General features: G+C 36.2%; 1 protein-coding gene across 6 annotated transcripts in view; it reads left to right on the forward strand.

Annotated features, from left to right (window-relative positions):
- The window catches only part of GRIA4 (glutamate receptor, ionotropic, AMPA 4), a 371,925-nt gene that overhangs the window by 257,813 nt on the left and 86,568 nt on the right, over nucleotides 1-27,544 (forward strand). For all 6 annotated transcript variants that reach the window (XR_001000109.1, XM_011926652.1, XM_011926649.1 and 3 more), the window contains 2 exons: nucleotides 13,680-13,733; nucleotides 24,114-24,272. Coding sequence is in view for 5 of the 6 variants with exons in the window: in XM_011926652.1 (XP_011782042.1) it covers nucleotides 13,680-13,733; nucleotides 24,114-24,272 (213 nt within the window). In the remaining variant the exon portion in view is untranslated. The remainder of the gene's footprint in view (nucleotides 1-13,679; nucleotides 13,734-24,113; nucleotides 24,273-27,544) is intronic.

Here is a 27,544-nt window from a genome sequence, read left to right on the forward strand (position 1 = left end):
CCTAGTGCTATCCCTCCCCCAGCCCCCTACCCCCCAACAGGCCCTGGTATGTGATGTTCCCCTCCCTGTGTTCTCATTGTTCAACTCTCACTTACGAGGGAGAACATGCAGTGTTTGGTTTTCTGTTCCTGTGTTAGTTTGCTCAGAATGATGGCTTACAGCTTCATCCATGTCCCTACAAAGGACATGAACTCATCCTTTTATGGCTGCATAGCATTCCATGGTATATATGTGCCACATTTTCTTAATCCAGTCTATCATTGATGGGCATTTGGGTTGGTTCCTAGTCTTTTCTATTGTGAATAGTGCTGCAATGAACATATGTGTGCATGTGTATTTACAGTAGAATGATTTATAATCCTTTGGGTATATACCCAGTAATGGGATTGCTAGGTCAAATGGTATTTCTGGTTCCAGATCCTTAAGGAATCGCCACACTGTCTTCCACAATGGTTGAACTAATTTACACTCCCACCAACAGGGTAAAAGTGTTTCTATTTCTCCACATCCTCACCAGCATCTGTTGTTTGACTTTTTAATGATTGCCATTCTAACTGGTGTGAGAGGGTATCTCACTGTGGTTTTGATTTGCATTTTTCTAATGACCAGTGATGAGGAGCTTTTTTTCATATGTTTCTTGGCCACAAAAATGTCTTCTTTTGAGAAGTGTCTGTTCATATCCTTTGCCCACTTTTTGATGGGGTTGTTTGTTTCTTGTAAACTTGTTTAAGTTCCTTGTAGATGCTGGATATTAGCCCTTTGTCAGATGGATAGATTGCAAAACTTTTCTCCCATTATGTAGGTTGCCTGTTCACTCTGATGATAGTTTCTTTTGCTGTGCAGAAGCTTTTTAGTTTAATTACATCCCATTTGTCAATTTTGACTTTTGTTGCCATTGCTTTTGGTGTTTTAGTCATGAAGTCTTTGCCCATGCCTATATCCTGAATGGTATTGCCTAGGTTTTCTTCTAGGGTTTTCATGGTTTTAGGTCTTACATTTAAATCTTTAATCCATCTTGAGTTAATTTTTGTACAAGGTGTAAGAAAGGAGTCTAATTTCAGTTTTCTGCATATGGCTAGTCAGTTTTCCCAGCACCATTTACTGAATAGGAGATCCTTTCCCCATTGCTTGTTTCTGTAAGGTTTGTCAAAGATCAGATGGTTGTAGATATATGGTGTTATTTCTGAGGCCTCTGCTCTGTTCCATTGGTCTATATATCTGTTTTGGTACCAGTACCATGCTGTTTTATTTACTGTAGCCTTGTAGTATAGTTTGAAATCAGGTAGTGTGATGTCTCCAGCTTTGTTCTATTTGCTTAGGATTATCTTGGCTATACAACCTCTTTTACAGTTCCATATGAAATTTAAAGTAGTTTTTTCTAACTCTATGAAGAAAGTCAATGGTAGCTTCATGGAGATAGCATTGAATCTATAAATTACATTGGGCAGTATGGCCATTTTCATGATATTGACTCTTCCTAACCATAAGCATGGAATGTTTTTGTATTTGTTTGCATCCTCTCTTATTTCCTTGAGCAGTGGTTTGTAGTTCTCCTTGAAGAAGTCCTTCACATCCCTTGTAAGTTGGATTCCTAGGTATTTTATTCTCTTTGTAGCAATTGTGAATGGGTGTTCACTATTGATTTGGCTCTCTGTCTATTATTGGTGTAAAGAAATGCTTGTGATTTTTCCACATTGATTTTGTATCCTGAGACTTTGATGAAGTTGCTCAACAGCTTAAGGAGATTTTGGGTTGAGACAATGGGGTTTTCTAAATATACAACCATGTCATCTACAAACAGAGACAATTTAACTTCCTCTATTCCTATTTGAATACACTTTATTTCTTTTTCTTGCCTGACTATCCTGGCCAGAACTTCCAATAATGTGTTGAATAGGAGTGGTGAGAGAGTGCATCCTTGTGTTGTGCCAATTTTCAAAGGGAATGCTTCCAGCTTTTGCCCATTCAGTGTGATATTGGTTGTGGGTTTGTCATAAACAGTTCTTATTATTTTGACATACTTTTCATCAATACCTAGTTTATTTAGAGTTTTTAGCATGAAGGAGTGTTGAATTTTATCAAAGGGCTTTTCTGCATCTGTTGAGATAATCATGTGGTTTTTGTCCTTGGTTCTGTTTATGTGATGGATTGCGTTTATAGATTTGCTTATGTTGAACCAGCCTAACATCCCAGGGATGAAGCCAACTTGATCATAGTGGATAAGCTTTTAAATGTGCTGTTGGATTCGGATTGCCAGTATTGTATTGAGGATTTCATATTGATGTTCATCAGGGATATTGGACTGAAATTTTCTTTTATTGTTGTGTCTCTGCCAGATTTTGGTATCAGAATGATGCTGGACTCGTAAAATGAGTTAGGAAGGAGTCCTTCTTTTTCTATTGTTTGGAATTATTTCAGAAGGAATGGTACCAGCTCCTCTTTGTACCTTAGGTAGAATACAGCTGTGAATCTTTCTGGTCCTGGGCTTTTTTTGGTTGGTAGTTATTAATTACTGCCTCAATTTCAGAACTTGTTATTGGTCTATTCAAGGATTCTGCTTCTTCCTGGTTTAATCTTTAGTATGTGTCCAGGAATGTATCCATGTCTTCTAGATGTTCTAGTTATTTGCATAGAGGTATTTCTAGTATTCTCTGATGGTAATTTGTATTTTTGTGGGATTGGTGTTGATATCCCCTTTATCATTTTTTACTGTGTCTATTTGATTCTTTTTTCTTTTCTTCTTTATTAGTCTGGCTAGTGGTCTATCTATTTTGTTAATCTTTTCAAAAAACTAGCTCCTGGATTCATTAATTTTTTGAAGGGTTTTTTGTGTCTCTATCTCCTTCAGTTCTGCTCTGATCTTAGTTATTTCTTGTCTTCTGCTACCTTTTGATTTTGTTTGCTGTTGCTTCTCTAGTTCTTTTACTTGTGATGCTAGGGTGTCGATTTTAGATCTTTACCACTTTCTCCTGTGGGCATTTAGTGTTACAAATTTCCGTCTAAACACTGCTTTACCTGTGTTTCAGACATTCTAGTACATTGTGTCTTTGTTCTCATTGGTTTCAAAGAACTTGTTTATTTCTGCCTTAATTTCATTATTTACCCAGTAGTCATTCAGGAGCAGGTTGTTCAGTTTCCAAGTAGTTGTGGGGTTTTGAGTGGGTTTCTTAATCCTGAGTTCTACTTTGAGTTCACTGTGGTTTGAGAGACTGTTTGTTATGATTTTTGTTCTTTTGCATTTGCTGAGGAGTGTTTTACTTCCAATTGTGTGGTCAGCTTTAGAATAAGTGTGATGTGTTGCTGAGAAGAATGTATATTCTGTTGATTTGGGGTGGAGAGTTCTGTAGATGTCTATTAGGTCCGCTTGGTCCAGAGCTGCATTCAAATCCTGAATATTGTTGTTAATTATCTGTCTCATTGCTCTGTCTAATATTTACAGTGGGGTGTTAAAGTTTCCCACCATTATTGTGTTGGTGTTGAACTTCCTTTGTAGGTCTCTAAGAACATGCTTTATGAATCTGGGTGCTCCTGTATTGGGTGCATATATATTTAGGATAGTTAGCTTTTCTTGTTGCATTGATCCCTTTACCATTATGTAATGCCCTTCTTTGTCTTTTTTGATCGTTGTTGGTTTAAAGTCTGTTTTATCAGAGACTAGGATTGCAACTCCTGCTTTTTTTTGTTTTCCATTTGCTTGGTAAATCTTCCTCCATCTCTTTATTTTGAGCCTACATGTGTCTTTGCATGTGAGATGGGTCTCCTAAATACAGCACACCAATGGGTCTTGACTCTTTATCCAATTTGCCAGTCTGTGTCTTTTAATTGGGGCATTTATCCCATTTACCTTTAAGGTTAATGTGCTATGTGTGAATTTTATCCTGTCATTATGATGCTAGCTGGTTATTTTTGTCCATTAGTTAAAGCAGTTTCTTCATAGTATCAGTGGTCTTTACAATTGAGTATGTTTTTTGCAGTGGCTGGTACTAGTTTTTCCTTTCCATATTTAGTGCTACCTTCAGCAGCTCTTATAAGACAGGCCTGGTGATGACAAAATCTCTCAGAATTTGCTTGTCTGTAAAGGATTTTATTTCTACTTCACTTATGAAGCTTAGTTTGGCTGGATATGAAATTCTGGGTTAAAAATTTTACTCTTTAAGAATGTTGAATATTGGCCCTCACTCTCTTCTGGCTTGCAGGGTTTCTGCAGAGAGATCCACTGTTAGTCTGATAGCTTTTCCTTTGTGGGTAACCCAACCTTTCTCTCTGGCTGCCCTTAACATTTTTTCCTTCATTTCACCCTTGGTGAATCTGACAATTACATGTCTTGGGGTTGCTCTTCTCGAGGAGTATCTTTGGTGTTCTCTGTATTTCCTGAATTTGAATGCTGGCCTATCTTGCTAGGTTGAGGAAGTTCTCCTGGATAATATGCTGAAGTGTGTTTTCCAAGTTGGTTCCCCTCTCCTTGTCATTTTCAGGTACACCAATCAAATGTAGGTTTGGTGTTTTCACATAATCCCATATTTCTTGGAGGCTTTGTTCATTCCTTTTCATTCTTTTTTCTCTAATCTTCTCTTTATGCTTTATTTCATCAAATTGATCTTTAATCTCTGATATCCTTTTTTCTACATGATCAGTTCAGCTATTGATATTTGTGTATGCTTCATGAAGTTCTCATGCTGTGTTTTTCAGCTCCATCAGGTCATTTATATTCTTCTCAACTGGTTATTCTAGTTAGAAATTCCTCTAACCTTTTTTCAAGGTTCTTAGCTTCCTTGCACTGGGTTAGAACATGCTCCTTTAGCCTGGAGTACTTTGTTATTACCCACCTTCTGATGCCTACTTCTGCCAATTCATCAAACTCATTCTCTGTCCAGTTTTGTTCCCTTGCTGGCAAGGAGTTGTGTGTGATCCTTTGGAGGAGAAGAGGCGTGCTGGTTTTTGGAATGTTCAGCCTTTTTGCGCTGGTTTTTCCTCATCTTCATTGATTTATCTACCTTTGGTCTTTGATGTTGGTGACCTTTTTTGTGTGGACGTCCTTTTTGTTGATATTGATGCTATTCTTTTCTGTTTGTTAGTTTTCCTTCTAACAGTCAAGCTCCTCTTCTGCAGGTCTGCTGCAGTTTGCTGGAGGTCTATTCCAGACCCTGTTTTCCTGGGTATCACCAGCGGAGGTTGCCGAACAGCAAAGATTGTTGCCTGTTCTTTCCTCTGGAAGCTTTGTCCCAAAGGGGCACCCGCTAGATGCCAGCTGGAACTCTCCTGTATGAGGTGTCTATTGGCCTCTACTGGGAGGTGTCTCCACACCTCCCAGTCAGGAGGCACGGGGGTCAGGGACCCACGTGAGGAGGCAGTCTGTCCCTCAGCAGAGCTCAAGTGCTGTGCAGGGAGATCCACTGCTCTCTTAAGAGCTGGCAGGCAGGAATGTTTAATTCTGCTGAAGCTGTGCCCACAGCAGCCCCTTCCCCCAGGTGCTCTGTCACAGGGAGATGGGAGTTTCATCCAGAAGCCCATGACTGGGGCTACTGCCTTTCTTTCAGAGATGCCCTGTACAGAAAGGAAGAATCTAGAGAGGCAGTCTGCTATAGCAGCTTTGCTGAGCTATGGTGTACTCCGCCCAGTTCAAACTTCCCAGAGGAGGCTTTGTTTACAATGTGAGGTAATGGCAGAGGCCCTTCCCCCTACCAAGCTGAAGTGTCCCAGGTTGACTTCAGACTGCTGTGCTGGCAGCGAGAATTTCAAACCAGTGGATCTTAGCTTGCTGGGCTCCGTGGGGGTGGGATCCACTGAGCTAGACAACTTGGCTCCCTGGCTTCAGCCCCCTTTCCAGAGGATTGAATGGTTCTGTCTCACTGGCATTCCAGGTGCCACTGGGGTATGAAAAAAACCTTCTGCAACTAGCTCAGTGTCTGCCCAAATGGCCGCCCCGCTTTGTGCTTGAAACCCAGGGTCCTGATGGTGTAGACACCCAAGGGATTCTCTTGGTCTGTAGGTTGCGAAGACTGTGAGAAGAGCGTAGTATCCGGGCCACAATGCACATTCCTCACAGCACAGTCTCTCACAGCTTCCCTTGTATAGGGGAGGGAGTTCCCTGACCCCTTGCACTTTCCAGGTGAGGTGACACCCCACCCTGCTTCTGCTCACCTTCCATGGGCTGCACCCACTGTCTAACTAGTCCCAGTGAGATGAGCCAGGTATCTCAGTTGGAAATGCAGAAATCACCTCCTTCTGCATTGATCTCTCTGGGAATGGCAGACCGGAGCTGTTCTATTTGGTCATCTTGCCGAGGTCCCCAGTAGTTTAATTTTTAATTGATTGCTTTGAGCTTATTGTACACAAATAAAATTATCTATTGGACTGAGTTGGATTTGCATTAAATTTAGGATATGTACATGAAATGTCATTTTAAATAAACATTTGGAAAAGTACAAGCTATACAAAACTAAATCCAAGTTATTTAAGCTTTTCTGCTAATTTGCTTTATTATGCATATATGAAGAAATTGTAAACCCAGACTAGGATGCATTAAAGTTTACCTGATAATTCTCCACCTGTGTGTCCCTGTCTTAGCCCCATGCAAAATGGAACTAGGAACACTTTGTGTGTATACTGTTATTCAAATAAGCAATATGTTCAGACAAGAGGTTATTTGTAAGAAAAATAATTGTGTCTTTGTTTCATTATGAGAAAGCTTGGATTTCTCATAAACAGGTTTGTATTCATCAATTATCTAATATGATAGACAATGTTATTCTCACAGATATATATTTTGTTCATTTTTCTCTTATGAAAGATATATTAATATTTGCCAAAAATAAGTCTGAATTCCTCTGGTCTAAAGAAGGGAACACAGTGTAGTGAAAACAGTGTGGAAACTATAGTCAAAAGACCCAGCTGGAGTTCCAGCTTCTTCACTTAATGACTATATTTATTTAATGTCATTGTTTATGAAAGGAAGGAATTACCCCTTCCACCTACACCTTATTAGAATTATATTTATATTGTTTCTTACAAATGTCTCTTTAATTTAAAAAGAGCTTGCTTCTAACGGTTCTTTCAAGCTATTACATGTGCTTCAAATTCATAATCACAAATGCCATACAATCGTTTACATCTCTTTGCAAATATTTGAAATCACTAAATTAAAATGCTATTAAATCAAAATGGAGCTGTGCTAAGAATAGCTCATAGTTGAGATGATGAGAATCGTATTATCCAAGGCTCGTAGATGCAGAATTTTAGAACCACCATGATAGGCAGAGGGAAGGATATAATAATCTACAAGTGCTTTTCAATAGCCACTGGCAGTTCCATGATGGGATAAAGGGGTGGCATGGAATGAACACAGGACCAGGAATCAAACAGCTGAATTTCAGCACTTGCTTTTCACTCTATAGTTGTAGGATCCTATCCAAACCATATCTCTTGTAGGGCACTCAATTTGCTAATCAATAAAATTGGGGAGAAGTGCATATAAAGTCATCTAAAATCTGTGACCTGAAAGGATGGAAAAGGTCATTTTTTTTTAACATTTGGAATAAAGTCAGAAAAAGAAATAATAAAAAACCAGTGCTAAGAATAGATATTCACAAGTGAAGACACTTTGAAGGTGAAAATGTTGTTAGAAATGGAAATAATTTACTAAATAAAGACACCGAATCATTACTATTAGCCTATGTGAGACAGTAAACTTTTTTCAACAATTTAGATGTCTAAATAGAGGTATCGTATCTTATGCAACCTGAGTTTTTAATTATACCCAGAGAATAAGTATTTAAATGTAACAAATATGTTATGCTACAGAGATGAAAAGCTTGGAATAGTTAGCCAACGAAAGTATTTTTTTACATTATCAATTCTACTACTACATTGGTTCAGTTTTTCACTTGGAGACTGTCATAGTTGATTTTCCCCAGAAGCTGACCTAAAAACAAAGATTGTGTGCAAACTGTTTGTTTAGGAGGTAAAGAACAGGCTGGAAGGTGAGGAGAGAAATGCAGTCAATGAAAGATGCATTTGTCAAGCAAATCACCATCTGGGTGACAGGGGGTTAATCCCATTTGGAATGAGTATAAACTAATTACTGGAGGAGGCTAGTGTAGAACAAACACTTAGGAATCATGTCACTTGTGGGGCAAGGGAGTTGGATTACTTATGCGCCAACTTCTGTCAGTAATTGTATGTGGGCTGCTGGGAAGGAGGGCATTAATGCTGTGGCACTTCTAAACTCTTCCCTCTCCAAGGGCAATGTCAGCTCGGTAAACCACAGAAAACCTTGAGGCAAGGAAATTCAGGTGCTGGCAGTTGGAAGGTGAGCAAGTATGCATTGAGATGACAAGGGAACAGATGGGGCAAGATACTGATAGTATCTATTACAGTGACTGACCATAGAGACATCAGACTGTATGGCTTTACAGGACTCTGTCACCCAAAGGACCACCCTATCCCAACATCTTTCACTGAAAATCAGTCAGACTTTGCTAGGAACTTCAGAGACAGAGAGATCACTACTTTGAGAGGCAGCCATTCTCTTTATGGGAAACTTTTCTTTCTCTCTCCTTCCTCCAAAAAAGAGTTCTTCCTAATTAGAAACTTCCATAAAATTTCTGACATCTCCAAGTATACAAGAAAATAAACACACAAACACACACACACACACACACACACACACCCCTGCATACACATAAACATACAGACCCACACACAAATGTGTATGTGCATTGGTGTATCATTTCCTTTAAAATATCTAATAAGAATTTACACAACCTAGCCTCCTCCTAAATCTCATCTCACACTAAACGGCCTTAGTTTTTTGGGGTCTGAAGTACTTTATTTTTCCCACCCCATTTTACATCACAGCCCTGAAACTGAAGTCCTACTGTTATCTTACGAGGTTGTAGTTTAAGTCTGTTGTTTGTGTGCAAAAGCCCCTTGCCTTATATTTTTCTTTTGATGGAAGTGAAGTGATACTAAAGCTTTTGTTTTTATCTGCAATAAAATATTTTAAAGCATTTTGAAAGTCAACATTTGGGGAACATTTCGGAGTCTGGAATTTCTGTAGAAAAAGAGGACTAGCGAAAGTGACTACCCTCATGACAATAAGTTTACAACATTTATCAGTATCATGGCCCTAACACCTCTAAATATGTTGTGCCATTTCTCCATGTCACTGAATTCTCTGGAGCATGTAAACATCTGAGAGAGAAATTTCCAGTTGACTTATAAGATCAAATTAAGAGAAAAACCAATTATTTCTATTCTAGTGTATCATTGCATGTCTTTACTTGCAAGACCATGTTCAATAGAATGATCACAGCCTGGTAGTAATAGTTAGAAATAATATACAGCAACTTTTATAGAAAAGACCCCTGAGTACTTTATAAACCATTGATATATAAAGGATCAATGTAAAATCTGATTGTGGATTAAAGGCCAAACTATCATTAATTTGCAAGTCTCAAATTGACCTTAACATATTAGTGTTTTTGACATTTGTACCCTGATTAACTTCTTTATTCATTCCTTGAGTCAATATTTATAGACACTATAATGAATAGACACTAGTCTATTCATTCTTAAAAGTCTGCCTTGTTCTCTTAAGCAAGTGATATCACTTATTGAAACCCACTGCATTCCCCTTATTCTGCTCTGTATTTTAGCCATTTCTGTGAGTCTCATCCCCTTATGAGATAATAAACCCCCTTGTAACAGCAGCACTGACAGATTTATCTTTATAATCCTTAAATCTCTTAGCCTTAATCCTATAGGTAGGAAGCACTCCATTGACATTTGTTGAACTAGAGTGAACTGAAAAGTGAAGTCAATATGGAAAAGTATCCCGATTCATTTTCTCCAATTTCCATCAAAGACTAAGGATTTGGAAGTTGCATTCTTGAAGATTGGTATGCCATAATTTGTTAATAAAACAGTTAAAAATTACAGTGTTTGCACCTGGCATTCACCTTCTTAATATGCATAGGCCTGATTGCCTGATTATAGAACTTAATTATTTGACCAGCACCATGGATATTCCTAAACAACTCTCTGCTTCTTAAAAAAACAAAAACAAAAACCCGCGCACAGGGAAGAAAAAGTAATGACAAAAATCAAGTAGTCACTTCTCTTAAACACATTATTTTAGTAAGGATAATCATCGTTGAGAGTGTATGATTGATCCTTTCTAACCTATTCTACAAAACTCTAAACAGACACTTGATCATTATTTTTAGTCTAGTTGCACTCTCTGTTTCTTTTAAAAATATAAAATACGTAGATTCTCTGCCCCTACATTTTTCTGTCTTTAGGAAAGACCATAATTAATTTTGCAACCAAGTACTCACCCCGGGCATTGTTTTCGCATGACAACTAAGCCAACCACACTTGTGTGAAGACAGTGCCATTTTATATTCCTATCTTTCAACTCAAACTGTTTCTTTTCCCTATTTACATATTTTTAAAAGAGCAGTTACATAGGAGATACAAGGTTTGTTCTTCACCCACAGTCAACTCATTCAAATTTATTCTTTACAGAAGATATTCTTCACTTTTGCTGAGAGGATGAAAGCCATGTGAAACCACAAATGACACTTTGAGTTTTACACAATCGTTTAAAAATAAGCAACACCCTATTTACAGGACACCACTCAATGGATTGTAAATCGAATTTTTTCACAAAGAAACTAAGGCAATGAGAACTTCACAGCATTTGTGCAGTACATTTGTTTTTTTCTCAGCCAGGATCTGGCTCAGCAGAGATACTGATGCCTCTAGCATCACCAGCCAGGTAAATAAATCTCCAGATCACTACTCCCCAAGCTCTTAGTTTCCAGAATGTTGATGCATATGGAGCTCTGCAAGACCTTTCATGCCAGGAATTTTGTCCCTGTCAGTTCCTTGTGGTATTGTAAGTCCTCACCCTTTGAAAATTCGTTATATAAGCTTTAATTTATTATAGTTTTTTGCTAAACAATCTTGAATGGACAATGAGTTCTCTATGGAGACACTCAGTGCAGAACTTTTCCTGGTTCCGCATCTTTTTAATATTTACAAGAATTTGCACTTAAAATGGATTTTTAAAATAAAACTGACACATTTTTGACTGCAGTCACAAAGAAATCACAAGCTGAGAGTGTTAAGAAATAAGAGGCAGGGTGGGAACAGGGGCTTAGAGAGAGTGCAAAAAGGCTTAAATAGCCACACCAGAAAAACATATAGTGAATCAGCAAGAGATAAATAATGGATTGCTGAGTGGCAACAACCCCTGCTGAAGCCAAATAGCAGGAATCTGTAGTAGACTCCATAATAGAATATGCCATTTCCTGGCTTAGTACCATCAAGCATCCTCCTGATAATTATCTTTTGCACAAGCTAGAATGGAGATTCCCAGAGAATAAGATGGCTCCATCCTGCTCCACCCATGTTAAATCACTCAAGTCTAGATTGCCCAATATGACACCTAATTCAGCTATTTCATAAACCAAGCTTTCTCCATAGTGTCATCTATTTGTTGCTTGTCCTCATCTTCATGGAAAGATTCTCAAAGAAAGTTCTATTTTAGATAAATTGTGGACTAGATAAATCTGGCAATATAAAACATGGAGAAAGGTTATATAAAGTATTATAAATGTGTAGCTGAACTTCCAAGAAAGTAAAGAAAATCTTCAGTGGCCAAAAATGACAGGCAGCTGTGATGAAGGAAACTGCCAGATTGGGTAGGCTGATTGGGCATTTAATGCTTTCCCAGGAACAGAAGCTTTGTGTTCAGTCAAGTCAATTCATAAAGCCAGACCATTGAAGGGCAACAGCCCAATAAAAGGGTATAGTTGAAAAAATTCTGTCACTTGTACAGAGTCAACTAAGTGTTTTCTGCCTTGGCCTAGGCTTAGTGTAGTAAGGAAAGTATCTTCCTTCAGAATTTGTCATCACAGCCTTGTTCTTGAGACAGATTGTATTTTGAATTTATACCACACACTGTGGTCTAGGAATCTAGAAGTTGAGAACTTATCATAAAAGTGGCCCCAGGCCAGTGATACCAATGTTGCAGTATCTATTAGAAGCAAACAGAAAACATCTTTGGAGGGTTATTTTAAGAGATATTGGCAGTGAATTTCCCAGGATGGTTAAAAGGCAATCAACCCTCATAGTCAGGAAGTACAACAAATCTTAAACAATATGAACAGAAATTAAAAAGTAAAAATCTAAACAACTTGTACTGAAGCTGGAGAACATTTAAAACAGAAAGAAGGTCTTGAATGTAATCAAAACAAAAACATAAGATGAGTAGAAATTTTATTGCACCAATAGCCATGTATACAAAACTCTTTTCCAGCACAATTCATATGTTCTGATTTTATTTATTTTATTTTATTTCTTATTTGTGTGGGTACATAGTAGTATATGTATTTATGGGGTCCATGAGATGTTTTGATACAGGCATGCAATGAGTAATAATCACATTATGGAAAATGAGGTAACCATCCCCTCAGGCATTTATCCTTTGTGTTATAAACAATACAATTACACCCTTTTTGTTATTTTTAAAACGTATAATTAAGTTAAATTATTGACTATAGTCACCCTGTTGTGCTATAAAATAGTATGTCTTATTCATTCTTTCCAGCTATTCTTTTCTGTGCCCATTAACCATTCACACCTCCCTCCCACCCTACTACCCTTCCCAGCCTCTGATAACCATTTTTCTACTCTCTATGTCCATCACATATTCTGATTTTAAAAGGGTTTTCCTATATTTTGTACAAAAGTCACTCAATTACATAGAACTGCTTGCATGGGATATTAAAATGCTTAAAATAATTTAATTTTTGTCTTTGACAATGAACATACATGAAAATTGTGGCTTTCACTGTTATCATTGACAACACCAGTGAAGTTACAAAGCTGCTCGTTAGTAACTGAAATTAGATTTTCTCTTATTGAAGGAATTTTCAGTTTTTCAGAGAATGAGAGTTGTAATCTCTAATGCAAAAATAAAACTGAACTTTTAAAAGATCTCTAGTAATTTTTAAAAGATGTTTGAGTTTCTAATTTCCTAAACATTCCTGAAAACATTGTCAGAAAAAAAAAAAAAGAATCCAACAGAGAGAAACCCTTTTTGATATTTTTTTTTCTTTTTGTAATTATAAGAAAACACTACTGCATTCATATACAGGTGAGAACTCACTGAATATTTTCTGGCATCAGAGATGTCTATAAATAGATTGTACCTTAGAAAAACTTTGCTTGCTATCAACCTACTCAGAGATGATTATTCTTACCCTATGAAGACACCGAGCAGCCTATCTTCCGTTTTCATAAATTATTAATAAGTGAAGTACATCTAAATTCTTCAGATGAAAATCATGTTAAGTTTCTACGTTGATGCATTCTCATGAAAAACATGTGTAATTGTTGGTTCATAGCATTGTCATTATTTTTAAGGAGATTATAACATTTCCTGAACGAGGTTGATAGTATGTGATTTAAATAAAAGTGGTACTTTTCACCACTTATTTTGAATATGGCTTATCAATTCTTCTAACTAGAATACGTGACTTATTTTTTAAAAACCTATCATTTTCCCATCATGATTCTACATGGAATTATGCTAAAACAGTTAATATTTTTTAAATAATATTTCAGTGAATTAAAACTGATTTTTCTCTTATTTTCTTATATCTTCACAGATTGTAAGTGTTGGAAAGCATGTTAAAGGCTACCATTATATCATTGCAAACTTGGTAAGAACTTCTTATTTTCTACTTTTCATAAGAATTGCTCAAGCACACAAGATTATTTTAACTGTGCCTTAAAATAATACTTCAATAAATAGACTACATTACTTACTAAGCTTTTAATAACACACGTGATATTTTATTACAATGATCATAAAATTCCATAAGTAGAATTCAATATAATTTTATGCAGATTAGCTTGGTATCTGCTAAAGAGACCTTTAAAAGAAATGATAATGGTTATTTTGCTACAATACCACTTGTCAAATTAAATAATTTTCTGTCTAAATGATAAATGCTACTTTATAGATAAAGATAGCCAATATTTGGATATTACAAGAATGATCTAAACTAACAGCTATGTTCTCTAGTTTTAAGAATAACTGTATATAATGGCTATATAAGCAAATCTTTTAAATGGGAGTAATGCAAATTTTTAAAAATTATGTCAACTTTTCACATGTCATATACAAATGACTAACAAACAAGGCACATCCATTGTTATGAAATTCTTAAAGGCCTGAGAGAAATCCTTTTAGATATCTTGGAAGGCTCATTGAATACGTCTTGTTAACCATGCAGTGTAGGAGGTAGATTGTACATGGAGCGGTCCATCCTCTCTTGTTTTATTATAAAGTACCATTTGCCCTAAGGGCCTGATTCCCAAAGTGATTTACACTGGAGAAGTTAAGGATGTTTTCTCCTTTTTCCATTTTTATGATACTTTTTTTTTTTTTTTTAGACAGAGTCTTGCTCTGTCGCCCAGGCTGGAGTGCAGTGGCGCAATCTCAGCCCACTGCAAGCTGCGCCTCCCAGGTTCAAGCCATTCTCCTGCCTCAGCCTCCTAGAGTAGCTGGGACTACAGACACCTGCCACCACCACGCCCAGCTAATTTTTTGTATTTTTAGTAGAGACGGGGTTTCACCATGTTAGCCAGGATGGTCTCGATCTCCTGACCTCGTGATACGCCCACCTTGGCCTCCCAAAGTCCTGGGATTACAGGCATGAGCCACTGCGTCCAGCCCTTTTTATTTTTTATGACTATATTGCGCTTCAACAGGAAAGAAACTGAAGGATGCAAAAGAGATTGAGATCTACCCATTCTTTCCATATGGCAAGTGGACTGTCCCACTTTGAGACAGGAATTTTCAGTCTTTAGCGAACTGGGTTTGGTTGTGGATCTGAGATATTAAAATACAGCAATATACTGTGAACCACTATTATATTGTGCTTCTTAGATAAAGTATAATCTTGCGACTTAATGGATTATCATGAAAATACTGAGAAATTTTGACTTGTCTTTTTCATTGCTTTTAGTAGGCTGTTTTAGTAGAGTGTTTCACTATTTTTTATAAAAATATAAAATTTAAGACAAATGTATTCTGATATTAATTACTATAAGAGAAAAAACAGGATTATGAGATATCTGTAAGTACAGTAAATTGTACAATAAGACTCTAATGACTTTTATAGCAAATAGGAGATTTTGTCATTTATTCTTACAAACAATAGAATTAAGGGGAAAAAAATCAATGTGTTATATGTAGACTATCATTCCAGAAATGAGTTGTTGACATTGGCAATTAAAATAAATCAATCAGTACAAGATGGAATGAATTAATATGTATAACACTCCCAAGGATATCATAAACAGCCCTGGGAGATGGCAGTGTATTTAAGTTATCTAGAGTTCCAGTATATGAAGTAGAAAACCATTTTTGTCTGCAGTAGGGACTAGAACCATCACTTTCACTAAAAATCAGCAAGTTTTATTATATGTGGTTGATATCTTTGTAATACATGATCAGATCAGTGACTGCCATGGACATATATTATAATATAGTGTACTAATATGGATTATATTGACGTATTCATTTGTCCCTAAAGGACTCTTACTTATAACACTGGAGTAGTTTTTATTTTATTGAGCCAATCAGCAACTATTTTTGAGAGCTATGTGCATAAGATTCTCAAATGTGAAGTCAATCCAGAATCAAAATGAAAAATGACATCAACATCATACTTAAGGTTGAAAGATTGAATGATTTTCCCCTAAAATCAGGAACAAGATAAGAGTGTCCCCTCTCACCACTTCTATTGAACACTGTATTGAAGGTTCTATTACAGATATTTAGGTGAAATAGATAAATAAAAGGCATCCAGATTGAAAAGGAAGAAGATTATATGTATATAAAAATACTAAGGAATCAAAATATATTTGTAGAACTAATAAGTTCCGCAGGGTTGCAGAATGCAAGGTGAATATACAACAGTTTGTTGTATGTCTATATATTAGCAATACATATTGTAAAAATTAAACCAAGAAAATATTTCATTGATAATTTACAATTACAATTTACAATTAATGGAGAACTGTTATACTTAAACCAACTCATCAAGGGTGATTTAACAGTATTAGTAAAAACTGATGTCTACAATAACAATTCTTACTTGTGATTGGGTGGTTACAAATATTCTGGAATATTTAAAATATTCTGTAGTCACAATGTAGAATATAAAAGCAGAAGGTATGAAGTCCAACCCATATTTACCAAAAAGAGAAGAATGAAATTTAGCAGACATCAATATGTGATGCATGAAATTGGGTCATGAATTTACAAACATGCATTTTTGTAAAAGTCAAGGACCTCCCTTATTTAAACAAGGTTAACTCTCTGAAGAAACTGAGTTTAAATATAGGTTGTTCTTTAGATTCTTTAAAAATGATAATCTTTTAAACCAAGAAACAAAGTAAGGAATGTCACCAAAATACTGGCTTCCTAATGGTCTTTAAACTCTTTGGCTGAAATGCAGAAAGCAGATTTCATGTACTTAAACAAAATAATAGGCAATTTATTTGTGAATAAGGATGCAAATAGGTTGTGAATGCTCTCTGGCATTATTTTAAATTGTCTTGTCATTGTAAGTTGAACTTTTCTTCTTCAATTAACAACCATTCAATCTCCTTCATCAGTCTATCCTGATAAAATGAGAATACATTTATGTATTCTATGCCCCTCTGATCTTAGCTTTTGGAGCTATTGCAGTGTGCCGGCGTCTCACCTCCAACCAGGCCAAAAAAAGTTGAAATCCTTTCCCTTAATACTCAAGCCTGAACCTGCAGAAGGTCCAAGAGGGTCCACAGGGAGCTAACATCATCTGAATAGTATGAGCTATGCCTGATATCTAATTGAATGGGCATGCCCCTCACTGATTCTTGAAATTTCTCTGTGTTTATCTCTGCCACTATATTTAACAATTGGATATAAAGTGTGAGTAAAACTTGTTAGAAATGAAAGATTGCTGCTATTCTTTTTTCTTTTCTATGTCCTATACGGGATTTGTATGTGGGTGCATGTATGTTTTATTAAACCCATCATCTAGAGGTACTGGTGAAAGCGTATTATATCACAATAGATTAAATTCTGTTCCAAAATTTTCCCAGAGAAGTAGAGGCAGGAAAACCTTATCTGTCAGTTGGTTTATCCTAGTCTGTTTCTTAGAGATTCATGTAAGAAAATTGCTTCCCTACTTTGCCCCTAGACTTACTCTTTCCTAGCTCTTTTTTCATTTAGCTGCTGGTTATTTTTTAAAGACAAGTATGATGATATCGTTTGCTTAAATTTTTTATTGGCCTCAGGCTGCAAATACAGTAAAAGACATCATATTTTTCATGACCTGATTCCCCATGGGTTTTCCAAACTTACTTGCTAATATGTGTCTCACTTCTCCTCAGAGTTTGAAGGTCTCTGCAAATGACATATTGTGCCAACTCTGAGTCATTGCCCCAGTTTTTACCACCATCTTCCAGAGTAATCATTCAAAACCTAAGCACCGCTCTACTTAAATATTTTAGGAAAAAGGATTTGCACTCTTGAACTTAATGCACAAAGCCCTTTAAGATTTTGTCCCTATTTGACCTGAGTCTTTCCCACTCCACCCCACAACTATCCCTTCTTCAGATCAAACTAATTCCCAGACACCTAATGCAGCTTTCCTTTTCCCAGCTTTGTTTAGGTCGTTATCTCTATCAGGAGGTGTTTACCCCATCCAATCCCAGTCAGTGGTTACAGTCACTTCTGGAAAGCTATCCCTAAATATCCACTTTGATAGTCTCTTCTCTGGGTTCTCAGACTACCCTGAGTACCTGTGTACTCATAGTATAGGACTTATTCTTGTTTTTTCATTTATCAAATTATTATTTTATACCCCGTCTGTACCAGGTACTGTCCAATATCCCATGGCACAACTGCAAATAAAACAATAGTACACTGCAAGTTCACTGAAGGCAGGAACAATGTCTCTTTTTTTAACCTAATGAAAGAGTCCTTATCCCTACCCTTTATCTGTTGAACTCCTGCTTACCCTCTAGCACCCAGTTTATGTTACTGTAATTGTTTTTGTTATTATAATTGCTTTAATTTGGCCTTAAAAAAGATTTTTGATAGAAAAATGAGGTTCAGTGTAATTTAGCCAGGATCTCACAGATCTGAATTCTCAAAGAAAAGTTTGAAGCTCTGGCCTGTCTGATTGCAAAGAATAAATACACAAATAAATAAACCACTTAGGGAATAATGCCACCAAGTGACCATTTATTTAAGCATCTCCCACAGCACCTGTCAGGGGGACCTAGCATTAAACACATTGCTCTGTATTGATATTCACTCCTCTAGCAGTCAAATAATTTAAATATGGCCACCAATAGCAACAAGGAACAGTTGACATTTGTCCCATTTGCAAGACAAATTCTTAAAATCTTGCTCTCATTTAGATTTTTTTATTTTATAAAGTATTATTTAATTTACATCTAGGAGAACACCTGGCTCAATCATTAAAAAGATATAAAATTACAAAATGTTCTGGATATATATAATTAAAGATGAAGTGAACCTGTTTCTTACCTATCCTCCACCATCTCACACACATACACCATTCACGCCTCATTCAGAACATAAAGGAAATTAAACATTAGGATACAGAAAGCAAAGTGACTTGTTTACATTTAGGTGTTTGGTTAGTTTCAGAATGGAGAGTAGACATGCTTCCCAAAATTTGCAGTCTAGCATGTTTTTATTGAAGTGCAGTGACCCTAGCTAAGATTCCATCAACTTGGTGACATTGTCTTACTTTTGTGCTTCCCGTTTTTTAACTTTTCTGCATTAAGCATGTCTGACTCTACCATCTATCTACATGCACATGGAAAGTACGTACTTTAAGTCAATTTCTTAACTAACCAATTTTTACAACATGGTAAGGGAGCAATTTCCCCCATTCTATTTGACGTTCGTTCCGTTAATTGCACCACAGCTATCTCATATGATTTAGTCAACCTATGAACCTGAAATGCAAAATACAGCAGAAGTGTTACCTAAATTAAGTAAAACTTAAAGATTGAGCATTTATTAAACAGTGATAAGATGATAGACTTGTAAATTTACATAGTCATCAGGATATCTGATACCTATAATTTTAAACATTTTATTTTCCCCCAAAAGATGTATGAACTACAAATAGAAATTAAAGAAAAACGAAGTTGGATGTTACCCTAGAGAGGGGTAATTAACCATTGTGAAATATAAGCAAAGTAGTAGCCCATTTTTACAAGTAGAAAGCCTTTCCCTTGATCTCCCCCTGCCCTCAGGGACATTATTTACTTAGTCACTTAACTACTGATTTCCTCCTGACTATGGAGTGAATAACTTTATTACAATGTTGCCCAGGAACTCTCAGTTCCACTATATTCTTCGGATAAAAACTGAAATCAAAATGGCCACTAAAATAAATGTTTCTGAGAAAAGTGCTTCACCGTCTAGATCCTATCAATTTTCTATATGAAATTGTAAGAAAATATATGAAAGGAAAAATATTGCCTGTACGCAAAACAGACATAGCTGAAATTAACTGAGTCACCCACCATTCATTCAAAGCATAACTGAAAGGGGTTTATAATCAGACATGGCAATTTTTTCCTTTACCTTCAGCATAAGAACAGGATGGACTCTGAGAAATGTGAACTATTATTTATCAGCCAGACTTTACATCAGATGATTTTTCTGAAGGCTGCAGCTTTGCCTCTTTATCCTGCAGCTGTGGATAACGCTATGAAAGAAGGTTTGGCAGACCTTCTATTTCAGCCATGGTTGAAAGAAAATAATAATGTCATCAATTAGCAGCTAATGCAATAGTTGAATTACTGTGGCTTTTAGAAAACATTGGAATCATTTGCCTGCTTGTGGGTCTGCCCTATACTCTGATAGAAGCAAACAAATGTTCAACTGACTAGCTGGAGTCAGTTTACTAGCTGGAGATTGATGGACAGTGTTTTTCCCATTTCAGAAACATAGGCTTACTTTCTGGTGTCTAGTTTCTTTATCAACAAAATGAGAATGTAACTGATGAACTGTCAAATTAGCAGGCATATAATAGGCATGAAATAAATATTTGTTGAGTGACTTAATTGATAATAGTGATCATCTACTGAATTCAAACCAGATGTGCTGGATACCGTAGCATTCTCATTCTCATTTTGAATGTGGAAGGTATAAGGTTAGAAAGTAACAGAAGTGGAATTCAAAGTGTGGGCTTTTCCAGGGGGTACAGTATCACACTGCCTTTCCTATAGATACTATGATAATTAATAAAATTTAAAACACCTCTGTGTAAGAATATGCAGGAGTATAAGGTGAAAAAGTCAAACTCAAGAGGTGGTTTCTATGGCTGAAATCTTAGCTCAAGCATACATTTGCTGGATGGCTTTGAATAGTTTTTCTTCAACCCCCTAAGCCTGTTTTCATATCTATAGGATAAGGCTAATAATAGGATCTATCTCATAACCTTGTTATGAAAACTAAACTAGATCAATAATCTGTGTAATGTGCTTAGCACAATACCTGGCATATAATAAGCTCAGCATATAATAGCTGTTAGCTCATATACCTGGGCCTCTTTGACAGCGATTTTGCTCAGTTGCCAGTAAACTGATATATTTTTTCTTAGATAGCCAAACAGTAATGCATATATGTTGGTTGGGAAGACAATCTACTTCATTATAAAAGAAAAAGGAGGAGGAGAAGGAGGAGGAAGGGAGGGAGGGAAGAGGAAAGGAAAGACACAATCTGAAGACTCCAAAACCATAGCCAAGGTGCATTCAGAAGGACAAGCAATTCCAAGTCCTCATTACTTCTTACTCTAACTGCAGGCTTATTGCTACACATTTTATTCCCACCAAAAAATGGACAAAACACTCTCCCTTCATTCTCTCAGCAAATTGAAGCATATTCATATTTTCAAAAGAATCTTTACTAAATACTAAGAGAAAACAAAAAGAAAGCAATTACAAAAGCTACAAGCTCATGTATGTGTGTGTTTGTGTGTGTGTGTGTGTGTGTGATTTGCTTTTCTCTGAGCTAATACCTATGGCTTTATTAATTCACTTCCTTAATATGCTTTTTGCTCTCTTCTTGCTATTGTCTGTTTTACACTTTGTATTGTGTGTGGATTTTTATAAGGTACCTAAAATAGTGGCAATAAAAGGGAGTCAGGTATAAAACAAAGATGATAAATGGGTAGATATATAGATGGAAGATAGATAAATGACAGATAATTGGTAGACAAGTGATGGATAATAGATAGATGATAGATAATGGACAGATATAGAGACATACATACATACACAGATAGATAAATAATAGAAAATGTGTAGACAATAGATATGATAGATGAGATGGAAGGAGGGAGGGAGGGAGAGAGAGAGAAATAAATAAATAAATAAATAAATAATTGTCCAGAATTTTTGAATCCTTGGTAACTACCTCTAGGCAAGAAGGGATAGCATCCTTACCTCCCGGCTTCTTCGCTCCATCTGGTGGACACCATCTTTTTTCCTGCCACACAGAAGTCCGTGAATGGCCTATCTTGCTTTCGTCCCTTGGACTACCATTTCTCAGGGCACTTAGACTGATTCCATGACTTTGCTATTGCGAATACTGCTGCAATAAACTTATGAGTGCTGGTGTCTTTTTGACAAAATGATTTATTTCCCCTTGGGTATATACCTAGTGGTGGGATTGCTAGGTCAAATGTTAGTTTTATTTTTAGTTCTTTGAGAAATCTCCATCCTGTTTTCCATAGGGGTTGGACTAATTCAAATTCTCACCAACAGTTGCAGTTTTTATGTTTTCCCTTTTCTCCGCATCCTCACCAGCATCTGTTATTTTTTGAGTTTTAAATAATAGCCATTCTGACTGGTGTGAGATGGCATTTCATTGTGGTTTTAATTTTTTCTCTGATGATTAGTGATGTTGAGCATTTTTTCATGTTTGCTGGCTATTTATATGTTGTCTTTTGGGAAGTATCTGTTCATGCCCTTTGCTCTCTTTTAAATGGGGTTATTTGGTTTTATTTGTTGATTTAAGTTCCTTATAGATTCTGGGTATTAGTACTTTGTCAGATGCATAGTTTGCAAATATTTTCTCTCATTCTGTAGGCTGGCTATTTACTCTGTTGATTGTTTCTTTTGCTATGCAGAAGCTCTTTAGTTAAATTAGTTCCCATTAGTCTACTTTTGTTTTTGTTTCATTTGCTTTTGAGGTCCTAGTCATAAATTCTTTGTCTAGGCCAATATCCAGAAGAGTTTTTCCCAGGTTTTCTTGTAGGATTTTTGTATTTTCACATCTTATGTCATCTTTAATCTATCTTAATTTTTGTATATGGTGAAAAGTAGGAGTCCAGTTTTCTGCATAGGGCCAGTTTCCCCAACATTATTTATTGAATAGAGTATCCTTTCCCCTTGTTTATTTTTCTTAACATTGTCAAAGATCAGTTGGTTGTAGGTATGTGACTTTATTTCTGGTTTCATTATTGTGTTCCATTGATCTATGTGTCTATTTTTGTACAAAAACCATGCTGTTATGGTTACTTTAGCCTTATAGTATAGTCTTAAGTCAGATAATGTGATGCCTCTGGCTTTGTTCTTTTTGTTTAAAATGGCTTTGGCTATTCAAGCTTTTTATTAGTTCCATATGAATATTAGAATTGTTCTTTCTAGTTCTGCAAGAAATAGTGTTGGTAATTTGATAGGAATTGCATTGAATCTGTGGATTGTTTTGGACAATGTAATCGTTTTAATGACATTTATTCTTCCTATCCATGAGCATGGGATGTTTTTTCCATTTTTATGTGTCATCTATTATTTATTTCATCAGTGTTTGGTAGTTTTCCTTGTAGAGGTCTCTAACCTTCTTGGTTAAATGCATTCCTGGATATTGTGTGTGTGCGTGTGTGTATGTATGTGGCAATTTTAAATAAGATTGAGTTCTTGATTTGGTTCTCAGCTTCAGTGTTATTGGCTATAGAAATGCAACTGATTTGGGGGCATTAATTTTGTATCTTGAAACTTTACTGCAGTTGTTTATCAGACATGGTAGTCTTCTGGAGGAGTCTTTAGGATTTTCTAGGTAGAGGATGATGTCATTAGTGAAAAGAGGTAATTTGACTTCCTCTTTTTCCTATGTGAATGCCTTTTTTTCTCTTTCCTGATTGTTCTGTCTAAGATTGGAAGTACTATGTTAAATACAAGTTGTGAGAGTAGACATCCTTGTCTTGTCCCAGTTATTAGGAATAATGCTTCAAGCTTTTGCCCAGTCAGTATGATATTTGCTGTGAGTTTGTCATAGATGGTTTTAATTATTTTGAGATATGTTCTTTTGATGCCTAGTTTTTTGAGGATTTTTATCATGAAGGTGTGTTGCATTTTATCAAACGCTTTTTTATGTATCTGTTGGGAGGATCGTATGGTTTTTGTTTTAATTCTGTTTATTTGGTGAATCACATTTATTGCTTTGCATATGTTAAACCATCCTTGCATCCCTGGAATAAAACCTACTTGATCACAGTGAGTTATCTTTTTGAAGTGTTGCTGGATTTGGTGTGCAGTATTTTGTTGAGGATTTTTATGTCTGTGTTCATAAGGGATGCTGGCTTGTAGTTTTCGTTTTTGTTGTGTCCTTGCCAAATGTTGGTATCAGTATGATACTAGTTTCATAGAATGAGTTAGTGAGAAACAGGAGATTTTTTGATGCAACCATATTTATCTCCTGTATCCCCCTTTATACTTAATAAAAGGCAATCAGAGGCAGTCAAGAAATACTTGATTTGGACTGAAATAAAAACATATCTTTGTCTCATTTATTGGATTTTGAATTACAGAATTTAACAGCTAAATAGATATAGTTAGATTTTCCACATCTTCTTTATCATTTTCCACATTTTTAGCCATTGTTTTATTTAAAATCTTTTAATCTGTATAGGCCATTAATTTATGTTACTATTGAAGAGCTGCCATGTACAATAAACTAAATTTAACAATCTTTGTATCAATTTTTATAGGGATTCAAGGATATTTCTCTTGAGAGGTTTATACATGGTGGAGCCAATGTTACTGGATTCCAGTTGGTAGATTTTAATACACCTATGGTAATCAAACTAATGGATCGCTGGAAGAAACTAGATCAGAGAGAGTATCCAGGATCTGAGACTCCTCCAAAGGTATTTGTTTATTTTTATCTACTGTATTACTGATAGTTTCAAAATTTAAGATGGAAAGTTTATTATACAGTCTTTCCATTAACATTTTGCCAAACATAGTATGGCATGGGAAAAAAGCATTTTGTCTTTATAACTGCCTTGCACATGCACTTAATAATTTCTAAATTTCTGTATTTAAGAGTAGAGTTGCTAGACATTAGCTTAAGCAGTTTACTATTATTATTACAGTACTATACATATGAATTTCCTTGCAGAATTATATATATTTTTTAATTGTTAACTAAATACTTCAAATGTGAAAGAATATCCGTAACTTTTCTTCCACACAGAAATCTTCATGAAGTGATTTACAATGAATAGGCAAATTAGGAAATTAGCAGAAATGTAAAATATGCAAGCTTCTGCAAAAGTTCTCTTTCAAATTAACAGTGAAAAATCTGGTTGTTTTCATTGTTTTCTGACTGATATTGTGAAAGTGTGCTATTCATATTTGCTCAGAAAAGGCTGGTAAATTTCTGATCATAAGCATATTTGATCAAACTAAACAGATAGATGACTTTCTTAGACCTCATGTTAAATTATGGCATAATGTTTCTTAAACTCCAACTTAGTGGTTTGAGCCCCTACCGAATAAGGCACCATCATCATCATTTGTTAATCTATTACTAACAGTGTATTCCAGTAAAAAGTTTTATATGTAATTTGGAAATTCAAGCCTAGGAAAAACACGATCTAAAGCTAAAGGGTCTCAGCTCTGCTTCTATTTTCTAATTACAATATTTCATAGTGGGTATGTCAATTTCTTCTCAGAAATACTAGAATTTTGCCAGCTTGGCATACCATCTTCACTGCCTTATAAAATTACAGAATTTCAAAACAGAACATTAAATGGATGTCCACTATGTGTCAAGCACGGTTGTCCAATCCTTTGACAGATAAATACATGCAAATTATTAAATGGATATGTTAGTTGGCAGTCCTTGAGTCAGGGACCAGATTCATGGAATACACAGGATATAATTATTTTAATGTCTCCTATTTGATTATATCCAACTAGACTTGTCTATGCTATAGCTTTGGCCTCTCTGTTATATAATCGTCTCATCAGTCACAACTCTTGGCATGATGCTAGGCATTCAGTAGCCATTTAATAAGTAAATGCAGTACAATTCGTTCTCATTATTCACAGTAGTTATGTTCTATAAAGTATCTTTAAATACTGAATAAGTAAATATAGAACTATTGCTCCCAGGGGTAATATAGGGTTAAGTTCTGCTAGCCTCTGGTTACAAACTTCTTGTCAACTATTCAGTACATAACCTTGTTTTATGGGTGTTTCTGTTTAAAGAAACCTTATTTAATGTACTGTTGGTTCATGGACATTGAACTCCTGGCCAACAGCACCGTAGCTGATGCCCGAATGAAGCTTATTTAACATGCACATTTTCTCCATAAGGCACATCATAGCCTCCTTGCACTTGGGAACACTAAACAGCACGTCAACACTATGCTTTTGGTCCATGTTAAACAGTGAAATCATCAGCAAAAAGCACAAAACTGCAGAAAACATGGCACTAAATAGAACACAAAAAGGACACTTGTTTACAGTATGAGACCAGAAACAAGGAAACAGTGTTTCCTTGTTCAGCCACAGCTGGGACCTTGTGTGTTAGTTACTCAAATTTCTCACCACTCTATACAGTTCCACAAATAACCACAAAAGTGTCATAAGTATCGATTTAAGAGTCACAAATAAATATTAGCAAGGAGGAAAATTTGAAAATTTAGAATCCACAAATAATGAGGATTGATTATAATTAATTAAAGTGTACTCTTAAGTGTTTAATTTTTCAAACAAGATTAAAAGCATGACTTCTGATCGTGTCACTTCCCTGCTTTAAAAAAAATCTCCTGGAATCAAGGTCTTCCATTCTATAGGCCAATCAAGCCTTTACAGTTGCATGACCCTCTACCCGCTTTCTGATGCTCCAGCCAATGTGAGCTGCCCTGCATTTCCCCACCCTTTATCACTCCCTGTGCACATGCTTTTGCCTCAAAAGTCCTCCACCACCATGTCTACCTGTCGAAATCTAACCACCTTCCAAGGCTTTATCTCAAATTCCACTTTCCCTATGAAATCTTTTCTTTTTTTTTTTTTTTTGTAAATGTGATTCCTTCCCTCCTGTACTCTCCATAGTATTTGACTGGGCAATTTTCATCAGGGATTTAATATAATTATTTGCACACTTACTGTTTCACTCCTATAAACTCTCTGGGGCAGTAACCATCAAATACTCATCTTTGTAGTCTTCATGATTCCTAGCTAGAGTCTGGTACATTTTTCAAAGAGCTCTCAGATATGATATGAAATTTCATCCTCATAATAACCATAATAGAGAGTCACTATTATCTTGTTTCATTTCATTTTGCTCTGTTTTATACTTTCCATAGCCAAGAAAATGTGCTTCACATTCCCATAAACCTATGAGTCACAGAACTAAAATTCATCCCAGTTCTTTCTTCTCTAATCCCATACTTTTTCTACTGCACCATGATTCTGCCCAATTCTGTCTTGTTATCTATAAATCTTAGTAAATGAAATCATTTCATCATTCTAATCACTTATCAGAGCAGTAAATAACTATAGGGCACTATTTACCCTGCCTAAAAATGAAATGATTAGTAAGAATTTTTTTGCCGGGCGCGGTGGCTCAAGCCTGTAATCCCAGCACTTTGGGAGGCCGAGACGGGCGGATCACGAGGTCAGGAGATCGAGACCATCCTGGCTAACACGACGAAACCCCGTCTCTACTAAAAAATACAAAAAACTAGCCGGGCGAGGTGGCGGGCGCCTGTAGTCCCAGCTACTCGGGAGGCTGAGGCAGGAGAATGGCGTAAACCCGGGAGGCGGAGCTTGCAGTGAGCTGAGATCCGGCCACTGCACTCCAGCCCGGGCGACAGAGCGAGACTACGTCTCAAAAAAAAAAAAAAAAAAAGAATTTTCTGGGCGCCACCTAGAAGTTGTCTGCCCGTAACTGTGGTTCCCTGGATTGTAGTACAGTAAGACACATAGAAAAGAATTACATCCTTTGAAAAAGTAAAACTGATTTAAACTACTGCTTCTTTCCATCTACCAGCTCTATGACCTGTCAAATCCCAGGTCCTTGCCGCTCTGGCTGAATGTCTCCTTTGCTCTGCACCACTCTGTGTGATACCTGCTCTTTTTTCTGGTTCACATATTTCATAAAAATGAATGCACTTTTTAAAACACA

Source organism: Colobus angolensis, unplaced genomic scaffold, assembly GCF_000951035.1.
Source record: "Colobus angolensis palliatus isolate OR3802 unplaced genomic scaffold, Cang.pa_1.0 Scaffold7, whole genome shotgun sequence".
NCBI classification, from domain to species: domain Eukaryota; kingdom Metazoa; phylum Chordata; class Mammalia; order Primates; family Cercopithecidae; genus Colobus; species Colobus angolensis.